The 25,874-nt window shown below is 41.2% G+C and overlaps 1 protein-coding gene across 3 annotated transcripts in view; it reads right to left on the bottom strand.

Annotated features, from left to right (window-relative positions):
- Positions 1–1,512: 1,512 nt before the first annotated feature.
- The window catches only part of TUB (TUB bipartite transcription factor), a 74,880-nt gene continuing 50,518 nt past the window's right edge, over positions 1,513–25,874 (bottom strand). For all 3 annotated transcript variants that reach the window (XM_044425973.1, XM_044425974.1, XM_044425975.1), the window contains 8 exons: positions 16,539–16,703; positions 15,166–15,287; positions 14,139–14,330; positions 12,316–12,428; positions 10,137–10,251; positions 7,813–7,911; positions 5,554–5,725; positions 1,513–4,223 (listed from right to left, as the gene is read on the bottom strand). In XM_044425973.1, the coding sequence (XP_044281908.1) occupies positions 4,090–4,223; positions 5,554–5,725; positions 7,813–7,911; positions 10,137–10,251; positions 12,316–12,428; positions 14,139–14,330; positions 15,166–15,287; positions 16,539–16,703 (1,112 nt within the window). In that variant the 3' untranslated portion in view covers positions 1,513–4,089. The remainder of the gene's footprint in view (positions 4,224–5,553; positions 5,726–7,812; positions 7,912–10,136; positions 10,252–12,315; positions 12,429–14,138; positions 14,331–15,165; positions 15,288–16,538; positions 16,704–25,874) is intronic.

Below are 25,874 nucleotides of genomic sequence, written 5' to 3'. Positions count from 1 at the left end.
GTGTAGCTAAGAACTACCACTTTTTAATGTGTTTCCTCTAGAAAGGGGTTTTGGGCTCCCGATGTGGACTGGAACCCTAGCATTCCAGTTACAGAGTCCTTAAGATTTGGACGAGAGGCCCTGTACCTGTCTGAGAAGAAAAACAAAAGAAAGACATGGAGGCTAGACATACTTTGAAAATAACACCTGTTTTGGCCTTCAAAGCTGCCAGAATTATTCCCATTTAGTGAAGCGTGAGGAGTCCATCCCTCCATGCTAATCCTTTAAAAAGCCACAAAAATCAATGCCCATTAATATATCTGGTGCCTGTCCTGATTTTACTGTCTGTGCGTGTTCTAAATTGACCCCACCTTCTAGTATCATGACAAAGAAAACTTGTATTGATCCATTTCTCACCATGCCACACACAGTTCACAATCTTTTATCATGCCTCCTTTTTGTGATCTCTCTCTCACACAGACCTTGAATATTTGGTTTATTCAGCACTTCCTAATGACTGGCAATGACATAACACATGCAATTAATACAAGCATAAGGAGCAGCTTTTCTCTCAAAGCTGTTTTATTGTTTGGGAGGGCAGAGGAAACATCCCTCTTTAAGATTCTAGGCTACTGTCCCTGAGGCCATAAGACTCCTTTCTAATTGTTTCAGACTTCAAACTGAAAAGCAGAAGTCAGGCCATGCAGCTGGGCTTGCGCTGGGCAGTTCATTCGGTTCTTAGCTAACGCATTAACAACAACGCCATCTTGTGCTCCACTGCCCTGCTCCCCACAAAAACATGATATGGAAAGCTGGAGCACCAGCCTCTAATCTGAAACCTGGATTTTTTTTATCCTAAAAGATGTGCTCCCTTGCTATGTCAAAGAAGTATCTTCTCTTGAAGAAAAGCAAATCCCTGGATTTAGCACATTTCCAATGGACTGATTCAGAATCTGAAATCTACAGTTTTCCATTTCTCATGTCACTCTGGCCCTACTCAGGCACTCTCTTACTGGGCCCAGCAAACACACCAGAGGAGCATTCCAGCCTCCTGCGGCCCCGCAGGCCAGAACCCAGATTCTGCGGCATTCTGGCTTGTCAGGAGAGGGCTTCCCTGAAAGGGCTCTCCTCTTCCGACAGCTCCCCTCCACCAGTAAAAGGCAATGAGCATGGCAGCAGCTGCAGCATCACCTCTCCCCATGTGCCTGTGATACCTTGCAAAAGACTGCCTGAACAGGGCTAAATGTTGGTCCTGACCTGAGGCTCTCATTCCTATCCAGAAAGATATAGGGAATGAATGAATTAAAAAGCAGCAATAGTTCAAATTCAAACTTGTTTGTGGAAATCTAACCCTAACCCTGGTCCCCCATTTTAAAGAGCCCCCAAAGTGCTAAGGGATAGCCAAAATTCATGTGCAAGCATGGATACAGTCCAGAAGGATGCAAACTGTGCCCACAGCCCCTCCTTTCCAGTCACCGGAGAACTGCAAGTCAAGCAGAACAGGTGCTTCCCTACGTAAGATATTTGTTGTGTGTTCATCTTCCTCTACACATGGTTGTTTACAGGTTATTTAGACAACATCAAGACCTTCCTGTTTCACTTCTGCTTGTAAAAAACACCTCCATGAGGAGGAGTAGCAGTTTTTTTTAAAGAGCAAGGAGAATGGTGAAAGAAAGTGCGGTTCCCTTTGTCATGGTACACATAATCATAGAACACCTAATTATAACAGCTAACAGCTTTTGACTTAGAGAGAAGGGGCCATTTCGGAGTTGCTTAGAGAACAAAGAGGTCTTTTCATACCACAGCAGGGATGCCAGCTTGAATACATGAAAGGGCAGATGCAAAATATCAACCATCCATATCCCTACTCTGGTTTAAGCACCAGAGTGGAGCGCCACAGGCCTGGAGGTGTATCCGTAGGCATTCCCATGCCTGCAGGCCTCCCAGAGTGATCCCTGTAACCCTTGGACAGCTTAGAGGAAAGGGTTCTCTGTCAGCTGAATGCATCCAGACCTGTGTGCTCTCCCACAGCATCTTTCACTGCAGTGCCTTGCGCACTTCCATGTACTGCCAGCTGCATGCAACGCCTTGCTGCACGCCAGTCTCCAAATCAGAAGTAAATGGTCAATTTCCATTTCAGAAATGAATCAAAGTCAATCAAGAGTATTTTATGCTAGAAAAGGAACAAACAGGGGACTGGGATATATAAGAGCTTCTACTGGGAAATATTTTGAACTATATAGTACATATATGTTAAAGCAAGAACATTCATATGCCCTTCACAAGTTCCCTTTACATGTCACTTGCAATGTATTTGGGCAGAAAGTCTGGCTCTGTCTCAGATGTGGCACTTTCACATACCCAACTCTTACTTCATTGTATGGAAAATGAGAATTCTCAGAAGTTATGCTCAAAAGGGTGAAATAAACTTCCTAATTGTATTTTATAATAGTTCCAGTAACTTCTAAGCAGCTACTTTAAAGAGTTAGTCACATGAAGTTATCCAAATAATTTCATGCCACTGATGCAAATGTACCAGAAGAGAGGAAGCTTTCTTATTCTGGGGTTGTTTGCATGACCTGACAACCCACCATGGCGCATTTGATGCCTGGAGAGGAGGCAGCAGGCGCAAGGTGTGTGCAGCAGCTCCTCCCAGGCAGGGGTGGTTGTGCTGTGAGATCCCAGTGAGCTTAGTCTGCTTTTGTGTTTTGCAAGGGGTGTTTAACCTAGGCATAGCCCACACTGGCCAGTTTTGCAAGTCACGACAGATGAGGGCTGCATATGTAATTGGCATCCGTCGGCTCTGCAGCTCATCATCGATTAAGTAACCCACAAGGAGCCACAGCATGTGGATCCAAACTCAGTCTCTGAGTCAGACTTCAATCCATCCAGCCCAGGCTGTGGCCCGGTTTGGATAACGTGACAACTGCATGGGCAAACGGTTGTATATCCAACCCCATTCAGAGGTTCCTGTGTTGTGAACCCAGAGAATGAAATTATGCAACTGTTAAATCTGTTTCCCTAAATCAGACCAGCCTCTGTGAGTGTTGTTTAATGGGTTCGTACAACACAACCACCCCTCAGTTGGGTCTGATTTGCCAAATGGCAGCCACAGGCTCACTGTGAGTGAAATAATGCGTGGCGGACTGTTTTGTCATGTGAGCAGCCCTGTGTCTGCCTCCTCATGGTCACAGGTAAAGAATCCTCATTCCCAGTCCTGCTGCTTCAGAATCTTTACCTGAACATGCCACAGACTGACCCTGAGAGAACATACGGGCAACGCACATGCTCGCTCCCGCCCTCTCGCTCAAGCTTTGACACAGGAAAGCCCCCCAGTTTGACCTACTATTGCAATGCAATGGCATTTCTAGCATCCATATGGCAATTCTGCAGAATCCATATTTTCCTTTTTAAAAGCAATAATGGTCACATTTGAAAGTGAAATTGAACTTAAAGCACAATTTGTAAAATGACTTCTTGGAATACAAGTGACTTGTGCAACAACAACTTGTGCTTCCTGTTTCTCCCCCACCTATTCCCTACCAGAACTAAAAACTGATAAACAATATCTCAAATCAAGTTCATTCTTGGCATTGAGACCAAGCACGACCTTCATCATATCTTGTTTATGTTTCAAAAGTGCATCTTTCTCATGGCCTTGGTTCTAAGGTGAGTGACATGAAGCTCACAAGCTATGGAATGCCATCTTGAGAAACGCTTACAGCCTCTGAACACTTCTTCAGTCCAAAAACAGATCTGTGTTGCAACAGCTTTCATGGATTTAGAAAAAAGACACACCACTCCTGAGGGTGCTTCACTTAAGCCACGGTACAGTACATCATGGCACATTTCCATAACATAACTGAGGAGACAGGATAGGACTTCTATTTACACATCTCTGACGCCACTTCCAGAAAAATAGAGAAGAGATGGGAAAAAGTATTTCCTGAAAGTCCTGAATTTTAAAGTATTTTCTCTCCAGTGAAAGGCTCCTTTGAAAAACAAATTTTACCTGCCCCCAAAGGAGTATGAAACCACTGTTGATACCAACGAAAATGTGGAATTTTGTTGTCTTCTTCCGGTGGCACATGGTTTTGGCTGTGCTGAGGTTCACTCACAAGCCAGCTTGCTGTCAAAACTAGACAGGGCAATAGCAAAAGCTTGCAGTGCACACATTGGGTAGTTGTAGTCCATTGTGAAAATATCCTCAGCCACACGGCCAAACTGCATCACTATATAGTCAGCTGAAAGAAACAGCAGAGGAATGCAGAAAAAGCATTAATATAACCTTCAGTGCATTTGAAATTTGGGCATGGCATTATCAAAATGATTAAAGAGGGAAACAGGAAAAGCAGTTTTGTCTCCCAGAATAGCTGAAATTTAGGCTGGGAGACAGTTTTCTTCACGGAGTTGAAAGAGGTCTGATTGAGATGCTGCCCAGCTGTGAATTATCTGGCACCTTCGTGCATAGTGCGGATGTCCTTATAAAGGGCAGAGTCAGAAAACAGGAACTGATACAGAGATGCAGATGGGATGAATAGAGGGACGGAAGGCAGCTGCACTCAACAGGAAGAGAAAGGGCAAGTCCCCCCTCCTTTCACCTCAGCTCCCCAACCTGCTCCCCTGATGGAATTGCCGTATAGTGTTCTCCGAGCACCCTTACTGGGATACCGTTCCACTCCGTTCCAAGTTAATACCTGCAAGGCCAGAGACCAGAGATGAGGAAGATGCTTACTTCCAGAAAATTTCTGGGTATCTTGGATCAGATCCAGGCTGTATCCCTGGAAGGGGGTAGTCTGCCTCTGCCATTACCTGGGGGACCCTTCACTGTATGACAAAAGCAATGCTGTGCATGTTCTGTATGCTTGTCCTGTTATTGATGGATTGCCCCCAACAGTGTTGTCCTGCTGACTGGTGCTTCATCAGTGCAACCAAGAAGGGGGCATTGTTTCCCTCTTCCCTGGAGCCTTCCGCACACCCTCAAAATCTGCCCCAAAGCACTGAGAAATCCTCTGGGGCAGAATTTTAGGCTGTACAGATGACTGCACAGGGAGGAGGGGGAGGGAGGAGGGGAGGGAGGGAGAGAAGAGGATGTAACCCTCTGTTTCATGTTTTACAGGATTTGGAGGCCCATTAAAAATCCTGCAACAGCTGTTTCAATACACTAGGTGTGTGCATATCCATCATAAAGCCTCCAGCTCGCTCAAGACCTGATGCATCTTAACACTACGTTCCACTGTTGCTCACTGCCCCAGGCTGGTGAAGAGTCCACTAACCCAAAATTCTGCACAGCATCAAAATGCAGCAGGCGTGTGGGAGGGGGGATTATGCTTTTCATCTACTTTTTCCCTCCATACCATGTTAGCAGCTTCTGACTAGACAGTGAGAACTGATCAAACTGTACTCAAAGCAGAATTGCAAAGGCCTATATCCACTCGTTACTGATATCTATTATTATATTGAATATGCCTAAGCATCCCCACACATCTCTCTCTGACTTTTTCACATAATGAAACAAATTCCAGACAACTGGTCAGCATATTCAACCAGTTAAGCTAGACAAGACATACTTACGATCATTATCATGAATAATTTGAAAGTTTTTCACTGAAGCCTGTGTTACACGACCGTGGAAATTTAAAACGTAGGACTGGGTGTCATCATTCCAGACTGGAGTTTTGTTGTGCAGCTCAATAATACTCTCTGTGTTTTTATTCTGCCACCTAGAGAGGAGTGTTTCGTGTTCCTGTAAGAATCAAGGATGAAACGTCAGCAAAGGGTGCTTTTCCACTCTCCATTTCTACAATGAAAGAGTGCCCATCACATGCTATTTCTGACTTAAACTGTACCTCTGATGTTTCCCATATCCATCAGGCTAAACTGCTACCTCTGAAAGGCCTCCTTTCAAGACCCCCCCAATTTGAGGTGACACTGAGATAAACAAAAGCCTGAAGGCAATACCTCTTCTAGCTACATATTTTATTTGCCCAGGAATTTTTAATACTGTTGCTAGCTCTTTTATCTGGCATATAATGATGAAGGGCTGTATTTTTAAGAGCAATCTGTTTTTTTATTTATTGGAATCGCTTTGGATGAAGGGCAGTCCTGAAATACATTAACAAACAAGCATATACTGCACTGGCATACCAAACCACTTCCAGAATCTTGATATAAGCACATTTTTCTTGCTGGAAGAAGTCTGCCTTTCCTATAGGGGTAGATATAGGGGTTACATTTGGAACTTTCCCCCTAAGGAACAGGGGGGAAATGACAAGTCTGTAAGTGAGCATCCTGGGAAACCGAAGCATTGAAACTACCAAAGTACAAGCCAAGCAGATAACCATCCATTTCAATGGGAGAAATAAACATAATGCTCAAACATATCAAGTGGAGACAAGAACATAGGATTGCAGTACCATGACCAGTGTATCCAAGTTGCATTCCATGAGATAAATGCTTGAAGGGGTTAAATCACTACTACCAATCACAGGTCTGCTGTGAGATGGGAGCTCCCCTCCCATTCTCCCACAGACTCCTTTAGTCAGATGGTGTACGGAAATGATACCTCAAAGCTTGACAGATCTGTGACACTGGCTTCACAGATTTTAAGACGTATGTGCTACTGCTTCTGCCCTCCATTGCCAAAGCTGGGCCTTATTTAAGGCAATACTGAGGATTGCTAAAGGAAGAACAAACACAGCAGCAAAAAGGGCAGGAAAAAAAGAGGCAGAGGAAAAACAGAGGGGGCATAAGAAACAATTCTATCTTGGGAGACAGATTCATATTTAATATATGAAATACATGACAATACACTTTCACTGTGTGTTAGTCATCAGTATACTTGTTATTAATTACCCATTCTCAGGACTTCGACTGGTTTGACAGCTGTTATGTGTGCAGACCCACCTCCTCCCGAGGAGGTCGTGAGCTCCACGACATCAGGGACAATGCTCTGCATACTCCGAAGGATAAGTGGCTCTTCCTGGCACTCCCATAGACGTGCCAGAAGTTAATGGCCACAGCCACGGGCATGACTGAGGTCTCTGAATGCAACTCCAGGGATGCCGTGTTCCAAGGTCACTGAATGCTCTGTTCAAGGGATGCTGTGTTCTGCTTCTGGCAATGGGCTTCAGGATGTAACTGCTTCCAAACATGGGAGTAATAATGGGGAATATACCTATGCAGCTCCAGCCACACTTGCAATGCTCAGAAGGATCCTGATCATATGACCAAAAGCTTCATCAGACCCACACACAGTGATATGTGAAACTCATATTTGAAATAGGAACTCAGGAAGCAGGTCACCGATCTATCCAGCAGAGGTCTCCGGGGTTCAAGCCCCACCTGGACTGAACCTGCAACCTTCTGCAACGTGGCATGCCTTGTGGGCACTGCCTTTGTGCCTGAGATCTCTCTCCTCTCAGCAAACAAACTCTCATTTTATACATATAATCAATCATAACAATAACAACTGGCTTTGTGTCTCGTGTGGGGATGGGGAGCTGTTTCACTCATTTCTCAACATTTCAACTTTTCCTTCTATTGAGAGGGAAATCAAGCATGCCAGTGCCAGGGCCTGCAGAGCTGTCCTTCTTCACTCCCCTGAGCGACGGGTGGGGGAACCATCACACCAGACCTTTCTGCAACATTCAAGGGCCAGGATAGACCTCCCATTCTTCTAGGGACTCCTGCAAGCGAGGACTGCAGAGTCCTACGGCTCTGGGACCCTTGCACGGGTCACAGAATTGTACTATTCAGTGCAACAGAGTAAATGAACCAGTAGCTATTGTAGCTAAGCTAATTGATAGTATTAAAACAGATATATTAACTTACGTTACGTGGTCTGATTGACACTCTCTCGTGGTCCATATTCATCCCTGGTATGATGACGCTCATTTTACGAGGGCCTCTAAACCCCAAGACATTTGTTTCCTGTTTTGAAATGAATAAGCAGAATTTTGAATATCACCCATTTCTTCCTTGGATGCCAGCCTTTCCAAATAAATAACCTCTGATGATAAATCAGCCGACTAAACTAATTAATAAACTGCTCCAAAGCCTATCCACTGTTAACCCACACTTTCTAAAAAGCTCTATTTTATTTCATAAGTACAGGGGGGAAAGTGAAGTGTACAATTTGCATTGACAGAAAATGGGCAGACAAGTAAGCACTAGCTACAATTCAGCTCTCTGATTAATGAAATAACATTCTAACACAAAGTGTGTGTGTATTACTACCAATTCATAAAATTGTTATTACCAATACCAATATATAAATATACTTATGTAGCCATCTGGAATATTCAAAGTGCTTGGCATACGTATCTCAGCAAGAGAACCTCAGAATAGTGCCCAGAAAGCTGCTCTCCCCAGTTCTGTGTTAGGCTGCAGCTCCCACTATTCCCAGCCAGCTTGGCCAATGGCTGTTGCAGTCCCACACGTGGCCAGTTCCTTAGCCCCTAAGTCCTTCATTTTAGATGTCCTGTTCTAAAAGTAGGCCATTCTGAGAAAGCTGTGAATAGTGGAGTGCAGGGCCGAAGAGAGGGGATGTGTAAACCCACTTTCATTTACTGCTGAGTAGAAGGAAGGAGACAAACCAGGCATCTTCTCTTGCATAATATTCTCCCCTCCTCAGTCCCCTGCTGGCCACTGCTCTTCAGATTTGGCCCAGTGATGGCCAGGGCCTGCCTTCCATGCTTAGTACCAATGGTAAGAACAGTGAACATTTCCCACCAGCAAAACCATTGTGAGTATTTCTCTCAGTCATGATCGCTTACTTCATCTGAAACACACACGCAGCTGAAGACCTGCAGCCCAGAGTGTTTGTTCTCAACAGAGCTCCATGTCACATTTGTATGAAAACTGTATAGTATATAAATGGTCTCGAGACCAAGAAGAGATGTCACCTTCCAGCTGAGGGATGCGTTTCTCTCTACCTGGCTAGGATGCCTCTCCTGCTGCAGTTCTAATGGTGACCACTAGATGCAGCTGCAGACTTCTTAATGACTGGCAACTGCTGGGATGATTCTAGGGAAGGAGGAGGCATCAAATGTGTGTGTGCAGTGGGGCAGGGGACTAAAAATCCAACAGAATTTCTTGACCTGGCCCTGAAGATTCTGACCTGTCAGCCCTGCACTGGTGCCAGTTTGAACTGATGCAAGTCAAGCCATCATGTGGACTTCCAGTTTTAAAGTGAGATGTAATTTACATCCTAAAAAATAAAAGAAGAATACTGGGGAATTTTTGCAAAATTCAGGTCTTTTCTCCACAACTGCAGTGCAAAGGCACACATTTTGCACAAATCTAAATTAACTGGCAGAAAATTCACACTGACCAGTGTGGAGTGTGTACATACGCAGTGAGAAGAGCATCTTACTGCTCATGCTGAATGCTGCAACAAGAGCAATGATGACTCAAATATAACCAGTCTGTCTCAATGTGTATAATTTACATAAACTTCATCCCCCCCTCCAGCCAATTCAGCCCACCTTTGGCCATTAGGTTGGGAAAATGTCAGAATTTCATCAAGTTCAAACAGAAAGTTTTCTAGTGCTACACAACCCTACATCTATAACATATGATAACATGCAAATAACAAAAGCAGAAACGGGTTCTTTGAAATCTGTAACAAAAGACGTGAAATGTGATGTGACATAAGCATTTTCATCTGTGGCTCAATATCATCAAACCAAATCCAAGTGCTTTGGCAGTCACATGCAAAACATGCATGTGGTATTTTGCGTTTTGGTATTCGTCTGCATTCTTGTATAGATTTTATGGTACATGTTATGTTGTTTTAGTGTTTATAACCACTTGTAAACCATCCTGAGAGCAATGTGCTGAGAAAACGGTATATAAAAATCTTAAATAAATAAATAATGTAACATAAACTGGAATAACCTTTTCTAAATGACTACTTGATTAATTCTTCAGTACGCTTATTAGAGAAAAAAACTTGAAAACAGTTGCATGATACTTTCTAGTGACTTTGGATTCAACCATTGTAACAACATACACAAGCAGAATTAACTGGATGATCATGAGGAAGTAATCCCCAGGTCATAAATACAGAGATGGAGTTATATAGTTTTATATGATTGATTATTAATTATTTTATTAAAATATGTTTGCTAGTCTTGCTTGTGACTGAAACTTACGTAGCAAATAGCAGCCAGTTCCTGACGCAGGTTACTTGCCTCCAAACTCAGTGTTGTTTTCATTGGGTTTACTCCGTTATCATAAACTGTAAACTTAGTCCCCATAAGATTTGATCTGTTAGAGAGAGAAACAGTAGATTACTTCCACTGCCTAATGCAGACTGAGCCATTTTCTGTATTAGCATAAGCTGAGCCTCAAGTGTTCCCCGAACTTGAAAAATACTATTATCTGTAGCCACATCTGCCAGACAGTGATGAAGCTGTAGAAGGCAAGGCAGTATCAGGCAGGGCTGATATTCAGTATACAATTCTGAGAGATTTTTCACAAAAATCGCAGAGAAATCCAATACTATTAAGACTAGAGATAGGAACCCAATTATCAAGTTTTCACAAAAGCGACACTTAATGCTAGCAAACTGGCTTACTCCTTCCCTTGAAAAATGGCTATCTGGCCTATACTTAAACAGCATTAGCAAAGGAAAATGCTCACCCCCACCCCCAGCAGTTCTTACCATTAGGTAGTTTGCCCTAACGATTACCCAAAATCTGCTACCTTGAAATTTTCCACCCACTGGTTGCAGCCCTGCTCTCTAGAGTAGCAAAAAACAAGTCTGCCATTTTCAGAAGGGCAAATCTTCAGATATCTGGGGATGGCTGCCATGGTTTCTTTTAACCCTCCCTTCTCAGGCATAACCATATCCAGCTGTTTCAACTATTCCTGTTTTCTAGAACCCTTACCATTTAGGTTGCCCTCTTCTGCCACGTAAAAGCACATAATGGCCCCTAGTTTGGGATGAAAGGGTTCCTCTCATTCCAAAAGATTACCAAATGCAATGTGCAATGTTATGAGTAGAAAAAGGTGAAGAACTTTATCAAATGTGCATGGATGCAAAGCTAACTGTGGAATGTGCACAAGATGCATGTAATTAGGTCAGTTTGTGGGAAAACACTGACAAAGATACTTCCAAAATAAGCCCCCCACCTGAGGCAAGAGACATGTAAATCAATAATATTGCTAAGAGGTGAACTGGTCATCAAGACCTCTGAGGAAAAGGAGATGTCCTTCAGCAGAGAAAAGGGAAATTTCCAAGAGGCAGGATGAGCCTAATTAATGTACAACCAGAACACACAGCCAAATGACATTTTTCTACATATAAGAATTAACAGATGAGATTACCAACATCAGTAAAATTCTGAAGAAGACATGGAGACCAGAGAAGCAGCTCACTCAGTACATCTCCAACTTCTGAGGGTACAACCTGGCTGTCCACCTGGCTCTGCTGCTCCAACACTGGTAACAGGTTGAGTGAATGTGCAATGCATGAATGGATTGAACTGAGCTGTATTTTATTTCAACAAAGAGGTTCTAGACATTGCATTTCAGTCTTGAGCCCTGGTCTGTATGCCACCCTGTAATCCCCGTAATTTGTCACTCCAAATGGGCCTGACTCACCCAAAGAGAGTAGGATGATTACTTCCCAGGATCTGAACACTCTGCTTATGTTCCTAAAACCTACAAGAGCAGGAGCTGCTTCATGACGGGCTAAGAAAAATGTCTGGCTTCATGGCCCACAGGGAGTTCGGAGCCAGGTATCCCTGACGCAAGTCTACTGCTCTATCCTTTATAGCAGATTGATTCTTGGAGCCCTTCTTGGCATCCTTTTCTCTTTGGAAGAGGGAATGAGAGTAGTTTTTTTACCACTGCACCATCATTCCAGCTTGTTTAAATAAAAGAAGATTTAAAAAGGAATGAGTGGGCAATTGGTCTGCGTTAAGTGCTACTTCAGTTATCCCAAAGAGTGTTTGCAGTGTGTGTATGGTCACCAAAACAATGTCAGGAAATTGTCCAAGTGTCTCCATAGTATAGGACAGCTTTCTTCAGCTTGGCAACTCCCATCATCCCCATTCAACACGGCCACTGCAGGAAGGCTGGGGTCAGTTGAGAAACAAAGACTGTTTAATTCTTTTGTAAATTGCCATGCATTATAAAGCTCTGTAAGAACACAGAAACGCATCATCTCAGTGGGGAGGACTAGAACCAGGGACCATGATTGCCTATGATCCTCACAGGGTTTTGCTTTCAAAAGTATCACTAAGGTTCTGGATACCAGAATGCCTTCTTCTGTTTTGTTTTGTTTTGTTTTGTTTTAGCATATATCTTAAGTCTACAAACATTTACCTTAGTTTTCCAATGAAACTCTCGCCTCCTCGTGACAGGTCTGTTGGGTCAATGGAGATGAGGTAATTTGAGGTTTTGCTCTTCTTTCGCTTCCTTCCAGCTAACAAAAATACCTAAGAAATGTGAAAACAAAGTCACACTCTAGGTAAAATCTGACAGAACCATTAGAAAAAGGAAATCTGAGTCTGATTTCCTTGCAGCAAAAATGTGGATGGTCAAAATGGGAGCTAGCAAAAAAAAAGGATTTATTTAAAAATCTGCAAAGGAAATGACTCTCTTCAATCCATTATTTATAGTTTAAATAATTAAACTGAGTACACTTTGTTAAATGTTTAATTTGAGCTTGAACAGGCTCCTTCAAGTGAAGAGAAAACAGATACCACGTCAGTTGGAGGGTTATGGAACCCAAAGGCTAATCATTTCATGGCTCCAAGCATAAGACCTTCTGAGGACAAAGTATAAAGGAAGAGGGCTGCTGAACTAATGTGGGAATAAACACAACTTTGTTCTTAAGTTTGATTTGCCAGATGTCCAAAACCCAGGGTTTCACTAAAATGGTGTTTTAGGTATAGTAACTGTGCTTAGTCTACAATACTGAAGTTGTATGTATCAAAGTTCATTTGTTGAGTTCTGTTTTGTTTTGTTTTTTAACCTGGCCTTCAATCAGGCCACCAAGCCGAGTTGCAACTGCATTAATTCACAGTCTAAAATGCTTGAATAGTTCCACTCTATCACATTTGTGGTATATTAGCAGAGCACTCAAAAATGAGGGGCAGAGCATATGCGTGTGTGCAGAAGTTTGCAGGGTTCAGTTCTTGGTACTTCCAGCAGCTGGAGAAGACTCCTTTTTGAAGCCCTGGAAGGCTAATGCCAGTCACATTCAAGCCAGTACTGATCTAGATGGACCAATGGTCTAACTCTGTATAAGTTAGCTTCCTGAGTTCCTTAACGATTTACCAAAATGACCCCTTGACTATTTCAGGTACTATTTCAGCAGGTGGCCATCAGGTTGCCTTGGAAGCAACCAAAAAGAAGACAAATGCTCAGGAAAACAAATGCTGCTGCCCTGAAACCCCCTCCATATTCATAGTTTCAGGAAGTTGTCGTAACAAGTGGGACTGGCTGTTCACATGCATGACCCATAGATACTAACTCCCCCCACCCCACATATCCCTGAATCCTGGTGATATTATTGGCCTATGCTGTAATCTGATGTGTACTTCCCTGAGAATATTTAGCGATTGACTGATTGATTTGATTTGTTAAAAAAGCCGCCCATTAGCATCATGTTCTCTGGGCAGCCAGTGTGTCCCACTGATTTCAGTGTAACCAGCTTCTTAATAAGCACGCACAGTTCTTTCCGTTGCGTGGAGCCCTGGAGGACATGTCCAGTGGCTGTGCCCTTAAGGTACTGGCCCTATAATATCTTACCATTCATACTGAGGAGAAGGAGTACACTATTTAGAAGACCCCCTCAATCTAATTCCTTCTGCACAGGACTGGAACGTGGTCACTGCTACTGCTAATGGCAAAGACTGTACAAGACACATGAGAACTTTGTTCTCTGATAATCCAATTCTGTATCTGTTTTTTTCAGAAGCAAGCTTCACTGAGTGAATGGAACTCATTCCTAGGTAAGCATGCACAGAACTGCCTATATACACAGGATTTTCCTCCCTCAGCTAAAACGTAACTATACTCTCAGCTATACAATACTGGGGATAGAACATCCAAAAGAAGGGCATAAGAAGTCTTCTGCAACTGGGCAGGTTCTTGTTTTGTTCTCCTGTAACATATGCAACTAGCAAAAAATGCCTTATGACCTTTTTACTATCCTCCCTTTCTAAGTGGAGGTAGTAAGTGGGGTACATTCCACGGTCCATTCCCTTCTTGTCTCTTGAGATCCGGCATTTGACAGTAACACCCTGAGGAGCAGGTCTCACAGCAAACTCCTCCAGGTCATCAACATCTATTACGGGGGTGTTTGTTGAAGGGCTGGGTCCTGAGGCTGTCTCCTAGAAGAGGGAGAAAAGCTATCATGTGTTGAAAATACAATCAGCAGAATCGGATGACTTTGAATGTGATCAAAAAGTTGGCACTGTGGTGGTGCATCAGAAAACCAGGTGAAACACATCGCCTGCATGGCTCACTTCCCATGCACAACAGCACACTCAACACACTATCTGGAAAGGGGGGTAAATACAGTTCATGCAATAAAGATTTATTACTTTTTTGAGCATTTATGTTGGATTTTGAAATGCTCCCATACTCAAGTAGGACGATTTTCATATGGCTACCATAAAATAAGAGGAATTGCCAGCAATCTCATCCCTTCACCAGCCATAACCATACCATCTCATTTTGCGAAGCTTCTGCTATTTTATAAACGACTTGATTATAAACAACTTTGAAGGGTACTAAAAAGCTGGATTTGCTGCTGATTTAGGTAGGGTGAAGTACAAGGAGTATGTTTATCAGTGCTGGAAAGCAATTCCCTGCCCTGCTTACCCATCCACATGGGATGGAATATCGAATTACTAGTGCTACACATGCATGCATGCACGCACGCACGCACGCACACACCTTGGTTATATAATCATCTTGAAAGTGTACAACACAACCACCACCAGCAGCACTACAACTGTTGCTTTCAAATTACAGCAAAGCAACTTTAGGCTGGATACCAGGAAATGCCCGACTTGTAGAACTGGCTGAGGAATACAGAAAACAGCGAAAGGAAAGTATGGGATCTTTTGTTTTTATGAGGAACATATTTGGATTGCTTAAGCATCAGGGATTTAGGGTGTCAAGCAACAGAGTTAGATGACCCCATCACAGCAGATTTCTCACCTTACTTGATTTCTTGCTTGTCGCAGAACCTGGTCGGGTATTACTGTTTAACTGTGAGGAGCTTGAACTGTCTTCATCATCTTCATCCTCCTCTTCATCAAAATTCATGCTGCTTGAAATACCTACAGGACATTCATAACTCTTATAGAAATGAAGACTACTGCATATTCAACTTGTTTGCCTTTATAGTCCTTCATCTGAACATATATCTCATTTGCTATAGTGGGTCTTCCATCTCCATCATTCTTTAATTGCCAGGGGAACATACCTCTGAAGATCAGCTTCTCGATGCTATCAATGGAAGACAGAAACTGCCTTGATATTCTGTTGAAGAATCTGCCTGGCCACATCCAATAGGGGGAATACAGAATTAAGCAGATTATTGGTTCAGGTCTTGTGTCTATGCTCCAGTACTGTAACTTCTACATCCTGCATCCCACTTATGCATGTGCAGGAAGAAGAGGAGAAAAAAAAGTAATATGGACCTCCCCCCTTTCCTATTCCCAGTACACCTTTGTGTGTGTGTGTGTGTGTGTGTGTGTGTGTGTGTGTGTTACGTATCTGCAAATGCATGTGGGGGACTTTAAAAGTGTGTGTCTAATTCGCAACATGTACATGTATATTCAAAATTAAGTCCCACGGAGGTCAAGGAGTTGAGTCCAACTCTACAGGTAACCCTCGTCCTTCCTGCAACCAACTTCCCCTATCTCCGTCCCATTCAACAGGCTTCCAGGCAGCCATCAAGGCTCCAGAAAGAGCAACTGCAGTGTTCTTTATCAAACCCTCCCATGTGGCCTGCTCCTGCAAACACGAAATGGGCTAAAGGTCCGGGAAAGAATGAGGAAGCATCACCCTCTCTGAAATGTTTCTGAGTGGGGCTGGAATAAACAGAGCCTGAAACAGCCTTTGCTTGCAACACTGGTGCTGCCTTAAGACCACTGCTCCCTGCCCCAGGTGGAATCCTATCTATCTATTTATTTGGGGTTCTTGTATGCCGCCCCATTCGCATAAGCCTCGGGACGGCTTCCAATAAATAAATAACAATACAAAAAAAAATAGAGGTAACATGAGCTCATAGCAGGATACTGCCCACTGCATGACTGCCCTAAAGTACAGCAGATACTGTATTTATAATGGAGGCTAAAACTGGAGAAAGAAGGAAAGTTTGCCCTGTCTCCGCTACATCCCAGATTGCAACCCAATTACTTTATGCCACAAAATTCAGGAAGAACTGTGCTTTTATCTTGTTGCTCTGTCCTACGATATGTTTCTGAGTTATTCTATGAATTGGCCTTTAGTTCACAACCAAGGGTGAATCATACAGTGTACAACAAACATGCTAGAACAAAGAGCAAGTTGTACAGGATCCTTACCTTTCTTCTGCATTGTTACTCTAAGGTCCTGCGTGCCTTCCTGTTGACTAGGAGATACCATCTCACCATCATCCTCATTTTGGCAAGCTTCTCCAACAGTAAGAATTTGAACTCGGCTCTCTACATCCTGTACATCATCTTGAAAAGCAGCTGGACCATCAATGCCTATCAAGCAGCAAAAGTCAAAGAACTGTGTCACTGTTAAAGGAAATAGGCATTCTTCAACCAATGACTGCCACAAAAGTGGCAGACATGTTTAATTATATTTTGAACAATACAATAGTTTCGGGTCTGAGTTGAGATTCTTGAGCATAGCACCACCACCATCAGTGATCTGGAAGAGTGCTGACAGCAGTCACTTAGGCAATTGTTTCAGTGAGTAGGTGGCCACAAAAAATGGAGTCTAAAGAAGCCAAAAATTACCACTGTACCTCATTTGAAGCAGGCAGGGAAGGAAAATTGCCACCCATGTGCTCACTCTTGCTCTCTCTCTCTCTCACACACTCACACACACACACACACACACAATGTATCCCCACAAGGGAAAAATGCAAAGGACTGCCCCTGCTTTCAACAGCCAGGAACACTTGAGTCCCATGACAAACAGGCTGTAGAAGATGCTTTGGTTGGAGTCAGGAGGAAAATGGGTTCTGTCTATTCTATAACTGCAGAATATGGAAATCTGCCCTGTCCTCACAGCTGCTTAAAGCACCGAAACATGGAAGACAGACTAGTGTCATTCAGACAGTTCTCCAAAGCATCTCAGAACTAAACTGTACAGTTGATGGTTCACTTCATTCTTTTTGAGGAAAAGTCAATTTAATTTTTTGTTATACTGAAATAAAAATGTAAATATATTTCAGTTCTACGTCAACCATTTAAAATTTGGTTTTGTACTGGTATGAGCAGTAATATTTTGATGTCTTTGTCTACATACTTCCCACTATAAAAGTTGCAAAACTGATGAGACAGAAATTGACAACCATAACTAATGTAAAATTGGTAATTATTGCAAAATGTCAGCATGTTAATTACTTCTACAATGATTAATCACAAATAGGAAAAATAAAATAATACCAAAACCAAGCCACTATTCCCAAATCCCTTCTCAATTGTTAACATTAATTTGCTTCATTCATTTTTAAAATTAGTGAACTTAATTCATTCTCATACATATTCAAAAGTGAATAAAAACATCTCTACACATGCAAGTTTTAAATTTGCACAAGGAAGAACTGACAGTTTAGAATTTTCAAGTAAGATTTAAATTGTAATTGTTTTAGCCTCACTTCATCGTTATATTACATTATTGCATTGCATTTTGTTTTTATCCTGCTTTTTTGTTCTTTTAAGAACCTTCCTTTCCTTTTTATCCTTATAGGAACAACCCTGTAAGGCAGGCCAGACTAAGAGCGAGTAACTGAGCCTAAACCATACAGTGAGCTTCATGGCTGAGTGGGGACTGGAACCTACATTTCCCAAGACTTCAGTCCAACACTAAGCACACCACACACTGCAAAACAAACCAGCAAAATCCACACAGGGTTGGACTTAAACAAAGATATAATTATGTGTACTATACTTATAATTATTCTTCCAGTAACTAATGAAGCAAAAGTTGCCATGGAAACTCATTCATTCCTTATAATGCAAACTTGTCTCATGGTTCTCTTTAAGTACCTTCCTTTTATTGGTGATTTGCCAGTTTTAAACCAGTCCTTGTGATAGGCCACTAGTCTGACTCAGCACAGCTATCGATAGGGTTGGCTTAGCATACTCGTTAAGCCAGGATTCTTCTAAGCACAACAGGGCAACAAGCACATCTCCCACTATTCATACAAAGTAAAAGTCATGTGGGTGGATTCTCCACTGAGGCTAAACCTGTACTCAATCCTGAATTAGAGCACTCCTAATAGACAGCTTCTCAGCCTCTGTTTGATGACACCCCCCCCCCAATAAGGAAATAAAACACATCACATCCTTCAAATAAACTGTCTCCGTTATCAGACTGCCTATACAGTCAGGAGGTTTCTGTTAATGTGTCTTCCTGTAACTTGATTAGGGCAAGTCCTGCACTCTGAGTGGCAGGGGACAATCCATGCTATTTTATTTATTAATTTATTACACATTTCTTCACCACTCATCAGCTCAAAGGCTCCCTGTGTGGTTTACAAAATCGGAAATACCATAATTAATATTAAACACATATAAAACACATGTAATAATGCTCGGACACACAGTTCCTTCAGTCCTCTCTCAAACAAATTGTTTTCCACTTTCTTGACCATCTTTGTTGCCTGACTTTGAACATTTTTCAATGTGTATCTGTTTGTATTCAGGCTTCTATGACTAGCTTCAGTTTCAAGGTTACATACCTATGTACAGCCTGAAGTCCTTAATATACAACCATCAACTTATATAACAGTGAGGATTTATATGTTGTTTGCCTTTCTGAAAGCCATGGCACAGGTGTCAATATACTCAATTTTTAACATCAAAAGGAATTCTAGAGGGAGCTCATTTATGGCTACACAAACAGGTTCATGGATGAACGGTGCAATCCTACACATATCGGCTCAGAGATGAGCCCACACAATTCAGTGCAACAAATTCCACAGGTAATCGTGTACAGTGCATTAGTGTACAGTGATGCAGCTCCATCACTGGCTCAAGACTGAATCACAGCACTGCTGTTCTTAAAGCTGCTCTGGAAGCAGAATGCAGCACTGGTCAAGAGCTGTCCCTTCTCAGCATGCAACTGCTTTGCCAAGGGAGCTGTACTTTGCTGCTTATTTGCTGCCGGGGCAGGTTTAAGGTTCTGGTGCCTGCGTACAAAGACCTAAACAACTTGCATAAGATGCCCCAACGAAGCACCCTCTCCATTACCAATTTCCCAGTTCCTCGAGGTTATCAGATGGGATGCTTCTGGTGGTTCCACATGGGCCTGCGGCCCCAGTGAAGTCCACTAGAAGAGCCTTCAATCTAACAGCTCCACAGCTCCAGAACTCCCTTCCCTCTGGAGGTCAGGTAGCCTCCAACATTACATTGTTCTTGGCATCAGCAGATTCCAAAACATCTTTTTCCAGGAAGCTTTCCTTGTTTGGCCACCCTTAGTTTTAAAGGCATGCTATTTTAAATACATAGTTTAATTCTTTTTCTGTTTTATCTGTTAATTGCTCACAACTCTAGAATCTGTTCAGGAATGGAGCAATATATAAATGCTGCAAAATCAGTCACTCCATCAAACTCATCTTCTCTGCATGCTACTTTAAAAATGCATATCCCCACTGACCATTTCCCCTTCAAGGAGATTTTGACCTGAAGCAAATCAAGTGTTTCCAATAAGGTGAAGCAACACCATCTGTACACTGAATCTGCTGACTAGCTTATTTGGAATCCAAGTGTCAGAAATATCCTTTTATTGTAAACTGTCAGAACAAAGATTACACTAGCTCTCATACTTCCAGGGAACAACAATAAATCTTAGTTCTTGAAGGGATACATGACTGCCATGGACTGTTGGGACAGACTGCAATTATCTGTGCTGTTTCCCATTCTTGTACTGAAATCAACTCAGCAGTGGTGGAATCCATATCCTGAATCGTTAGCTTACGCAGTACATGACATGAATAACATGGTGCTAAAATCAGTATTTGTCTTAAAATCAGTTAAAACTTTCTATCAGTAAAATTAGGGTGGAAAATTGGAGAAAGCATAATCCCTGGATGGCACTTAGAAGACTACCTTGTACATCTGGAGCAGAATGAAGAAATTAATAAAGGAAATATTTTAGCTAAAATATGTAAATGGGAGGACAGAAGTTTGAAAGATTGATTGGAAGAATGCATAGTTCATAAATTTTAATATACTAAATGTGCACAATATGAAGTGGTACCAATTATTTCTGGATAATTACACAATTAATAGTCTGGTGAAGAAATATGGGTCTTTCAGGGTGCAATTCAGCGGATATGTCCGTAAACCTCCAAAATCTGAGGATTACAGTTATCCTACATACAGCAAGAAGAACATGGGGTGATCTCTGCCACCTTGGTCCTTCTACCATATAAGTCAGCTAGATGGCTGATTTCAAGTGCTTAACTGTAGCACTTCAGAGGCAAAGGGAAGGAGGGCATTTAACTCTTTACAAAATTAAGAAGCTGCATGGCTTTGAACATGAGAGATGTTGGAGATGTGGTTCATCTGCAGCAGATTATACCCATGGTTTTTGGTACTGTGTTAAGATTAATTCATATTGGAATCAAGTGTTTTACATTACGCAGATAAAAGGTTACAAGCTTCCAAATGATCGTCTTAGAATGCTCCTTCATTATTTAAAACATTGTGTGGCAAATGTGGATATAGAATTAGTAATTAATCTTTTCACAGCAGCAAAAATAACTCAATAACTTCATTTTGGAAAAGAAGTGTTGCCTCTCTGTCGTCTGATGGGGAAGGGGGTTAGGATCTGAGATGCGGCAATAATGATAAAATGATAATGATAGATTTTATAAAGGCTAGAGAAGAACTCCTATTTGAAGATGAGTTTATCAAAAGATGGCATACGTCTTTTAGAACAATAAATTTAGAGATATTAACCCATATTGTTTTCTTGCTGTGTATTTTATTTATTTATTTATTTATTTATTAAAACATTTCTATGCCGCCCCTTGCTGAAGCCTCGGGGCGGCTTACAACATCTAATAAAATACACAATAAATTAAAACAATAACAATTAAAATATATACAGTAGAATAAAATAAGCCGCCCTGGCCAAATAAAATTCAATAATATTAACATTTAAAATGCTGCTTAAATAAAAAGGTCTTCGCCTGGCGCCGAAAAACAAATAATGACAGCGCCAGGCGGACCTCTCTGGGGAGCGCATTCCGTAACTTAGGCGCCACCGCTGAGAAAGCCCTCCTCCGAGTAACCACCCTCCTAATTTCCTTCACTGAGGGCTCCCGGAGGAGGGCCTGTCCCCCTGATCTCAGGGGGCGGCTGGGCATATATGGACGTAAGCGCTCCTTCAGGTTACCAGGACCCAAGCCGTTTAGGGCTTTATAGGTCATCACCAACACCTTGAATTGGGCCCGGACTTCAATGGGAGTTGTTGAAAAATATGTACACATGTATCCACTGAGTGTTATTGTTAACTATTAAGCTTCATTTTTATAGGTTAACTAAAGGTTAAAAATAAATGACATCACTGCAAGTGTATTTTGCTTTGTCTGTTGTGCATCTTTAATAATGTAAGGTGGAGGCTGTTGGACATTCCATCCTAAACACTTCAGCAGAAAGTGAAGTCCAGGAGCCAAAGCAGATGTGAAGTTTTATGTGTTTGTTTTATTTCTATACCATCCATCAGCCAAAGAGGCTCTGGGTGGTTCAAAACATTAAAACTCAAGTTAAATGTCAGAAGTTTTTTTAATATGCTGTTTCTTTCATTTAACAAAAAGTAGCCACAAGGAATGCAAGCAGTCCCACTGAAAACCCTGGGCTCAAAGCAGTATTTACTCTGAGACTGACAATTCCATTGGCACTAGTTGGTATGTGTACAGTTCTGATCACAACATATGCACAAAAATGTGAATTAGAAAAAGTGCAGAAAAGAGCATCTAAGAATATCAAGCGGCTGGAGCAGCTCTCCTAAGAGGAAATGCTTTGGTCTGTTTAGATTTGAGCAAATGTGACACAAGTACAAAACTATGCATAATACAGAGAAAGATATTTTTCTCCTACTATCACAATATCAGAATATGTGGTCATCCCATAAAGGAGATTATCATTTAGAACACAAAAAGAAGAGGAAAGAGAAGAAAGCTACTTCAAAGCAGGGTGGATAAAAATCAATGATTTTAAAAATTGGATTTTTACTTAAAATGTTTTTTGAGGAAAAATCTATCTAAAGATAGTTTTCTATTAAGATACATTACAATCCAAAGGATATTCATCAGGAAATAAGGATTAGTTTTTAATTATGCAGCATGAGGCTGCATATTCAAGCAATGTTTAAATTTTTTGATAAATGAATTTCATTAATCCATTCACAATGTCATGTTCTTCTAGAGGTTTCTGTAAAATTATTGGGCAATTTTTCTATCTAGAAAATATTATCACAGATGCTTGGTTTTACAGTTCTCAAAACTGTTAATTTGTGTCTGAAAAGATCATCTGCCTCTTCTTAACAGCAAAAAATTATAAAATAAACATGCGGAGTTAAGAATCTCACTTTTCCTTGGCAAATCTATATACACAGAATCAACCTTTTACCTCTTCAGTGTTAAGTTTCAAATAGTTCCAAATGAATAGAAGATTTTTGGGAGTGGAATAGATCTGCACAGGAAATTAAGTGTGAGGAGGGAAGAGCAAGCAGCAGAAATGAGAGTGAAACCTTTTGTGCAGAATACTCTACAAGTCTTTGGAAACTTTTTGTGTATAGCCTGAGATTTATCATATTGTTCTTTCCCTGGAGGAAGAAACCTATAATGGCAGTACACTGTAAAAAAGATCCAGTTTGGGAGGACTTTAATGAAATTTCTCTTTTTCATGAGTAAGGCAGGCATGTGTCCGAAACCATGATTTAATTCTGATCATACTAACAAGTGATTTAAATTGTGATTTAAATCAAATCCACCCTGCACTAGCAACCAGTACACATTCTGTCTTTTTTTTCCTGAGTTGATTTTTTGTGGTAAGGAAAAAAACAAAAGATGCAGTGGAAAAATGCCAGGAGGATTACCAGTGAAAGATGTCATTATCTGGATCAACGGTAAACCTTGGTGAACAAGAGCATTATGCACATCCTCACTGGATTGTGCTCTATCTTTGTAGTGAAAGTATTAAAAATGGCTTATAACTAAAGATGTGTTAATGGAAGAAAATCTGGCAGCAGTGCTGTTCTGTACACTGCTGTGTAAGAGCCAAAGGAAGCATTTGTGTGACATTGTGCAAGACCTTGCATATGGTACTGCACAGTGTCTTGTGGTAACGTAAGTACACTCCTAGGTTGCAATCCTTTTCTCTCACATAAGGATCTAACCAGCGTATGACTTTAGAGTATATGCATTCTAAATGTCACATTTGTATTTTAAAAGGCATCCTGAAATGCTTTAAAAATCATTAGATGTTTTCCTCCAAGGCAAGCAAAAATGAAATTATATGAATAGTTTCTGTTCAACTGTAATGTATCTAAGAATACAAACTCACTTACGGGTCTCATCGGATCTTGATTCCATTGCTCCTTTTCTCATGATATTACATTTATTACATTCAAAAGCCTAGTGTGTACGGTGGGCTAACATCTGCACATTAGAATGCAAAAGCACTGCTAAAAAAACCCACATCATTGCCATCCCTGGTGAAAAGTTGGCACTGTAGTAGTTCAGAGAAACACTGGGCTGCTTTTATATTAAGAAGAATAAGAGTTTGGCAGTAAAAGAAGGAATCATCTTTTTCATTTTCCTTTTTATGTATAGCTTACCAAGAATAAACTGTAAAGACTTCCCTTTAATCCAAACCTGGCTTTTTGAGAAATCCACATTCAGAAACTAAATGGGCCACACAGACAGATGTTTTGAATTCCTTACTTTTAAGAAACTATTTCGTTAAAGCAAAGCTTATTTTAGATGACTTACAGATAATTCTGCAAGAAGGTGGCACAACTAGAATTGCATGCCCTGATCAGCAATCTGTTGCTTCTTTTTAGGATTTTGCTTTGGGCAAGGGAGCAGATTAGGGGAAGTTTTTCTCTTCCTCTTATAAATGATGCTTACATCCTTACAGAAGACTGATTCTGCTATGGTAATTACCTAAAGGTGCTGGCTAGAGAATGCTGGGAACTGCAGGACTTACTTGTATTTAAATATTCATAGGATTGTATTCTGTAATTGTTAAATGGCACTTCCACAGTCAGAAGCAGTTTGCCTCTGAATGTCAAAAGCAAAAGATTAACAAGGGATCTCCCTCATACGTGTCAGGTGCACTCATCCTTTTGGATTGTCAAAGACTTGTTCACCTGGAAATAGGGGGATTTCATATTCCATCCTAAACAGGCATCCTTAAAAAACCTAATTCTGCATTCATCCCTCTAATTATTTTCCATGTCTTTACGAGGATAGGCATAAATGTCACACAAATGCCAATAAATGTCAATAAAGAGCTGTGCATGCTGGTCCAGATGTACCCTTGGAGTTGAGATATAACAAAGTTTCATTCATATCACTTATTATTTGTCCTAAATATCACTAAATGTAATTTGGCATAGCAAGAAGAAACTACTGTATTAGAATAGTAATTTGCTGTTATGACTGTGGTAAGTCATTTGTGGGATTTCTTTTTTGCTGTGCGTGTACATTTTAAGTGGTTAACAGGTTTCCTTAATGTCCGAATCTTGCAGTTCCCTGAATTTTCCTAATTAGCATGCTGAGTGAGTTGGAAATAGAACTCATTTTGGAAATCATAATTGCTATAGTCTAATTGCACTGAGGACAAAGGGCAATTTAATGAGTCACTGTACACCAATACATAATTGGATATATGGAACAAAAATGCATAGATTTAAGCAGCAGTAAAAAGAAATGTCCCTTTACTCTTTCATTCTTATTGCTCAGACATAAATTTGTGAATGCAAACTACTGCAGTTGAAATCCCTGTCAATGAAATAGAGTTTAGAAACCTGACTTAGAAATCAGAATGTCTATGAATATGCATTGAAAGGGCAGGATGACCCAACAGCCACTATCCATTCCACCAAAGCCATAGCTCTGTATCGGTCTGTAACTAAGCCACCCTACACAATAAGCCATATACAGCACCCACTTCTCTCCTTTCATGAAACAGCACTTTCATCATGCCTACTTCTTCCCCGGTGCTTATTTTTATCCCACTGGTCTTACCATTGGTTCATAGGTCATAGATTCGCTCAGAAAAGCATCACAGATCCCCAGTCCTGCATTTGGATATCGTAAGAGAGGGTTTGAATGCCACTCATGTATAAATCAGAAGTTTTGAACTTTCAATTAGCTGATTATTCGTAAAAGCACCAACACCCCTCCCCCCGGTCATGTTCTGAAATGGGAGATTTACAACAGCTAAATGTTTGAAATCCCTTTAGAGTATGGCAGTACTCTTAAAGAATACAACATAGATATGAAATAATAGAGGATACATATTTCATATGAAGAAAGTTATGGGATTTTATGCATACTTTTGGCCATCAGATTTCTACTTATGACTGAACTCCCAGTGCTATGGTGATCCACTCTTTTATGTCCCAGTCAACTGTTACAGGATAGAGTCACACAAGAATAGTGCCAGTGCATGTGGTGAAAACTA

The sequence above is a fragment of the Varanus komodoensis genome, unplaced genomic scaffold, assembly GCF_004798865.1.
Source record: "Varanus komodoensis strain SLA01 unplaced genomic scaffold, ASM479886v1 scaffold16, whole genome shotgun sequence".
In the NCBI taxonomy this organism is placed as follows: Eukaryota; Metazoa; Chordata; class Lepidosauria; order Squamata; family Varanidae; genus Varanus; species Varanus komodoensis.
This window is presented reverse-complemented; position numbering and strand designations above follow the sequence as displayed.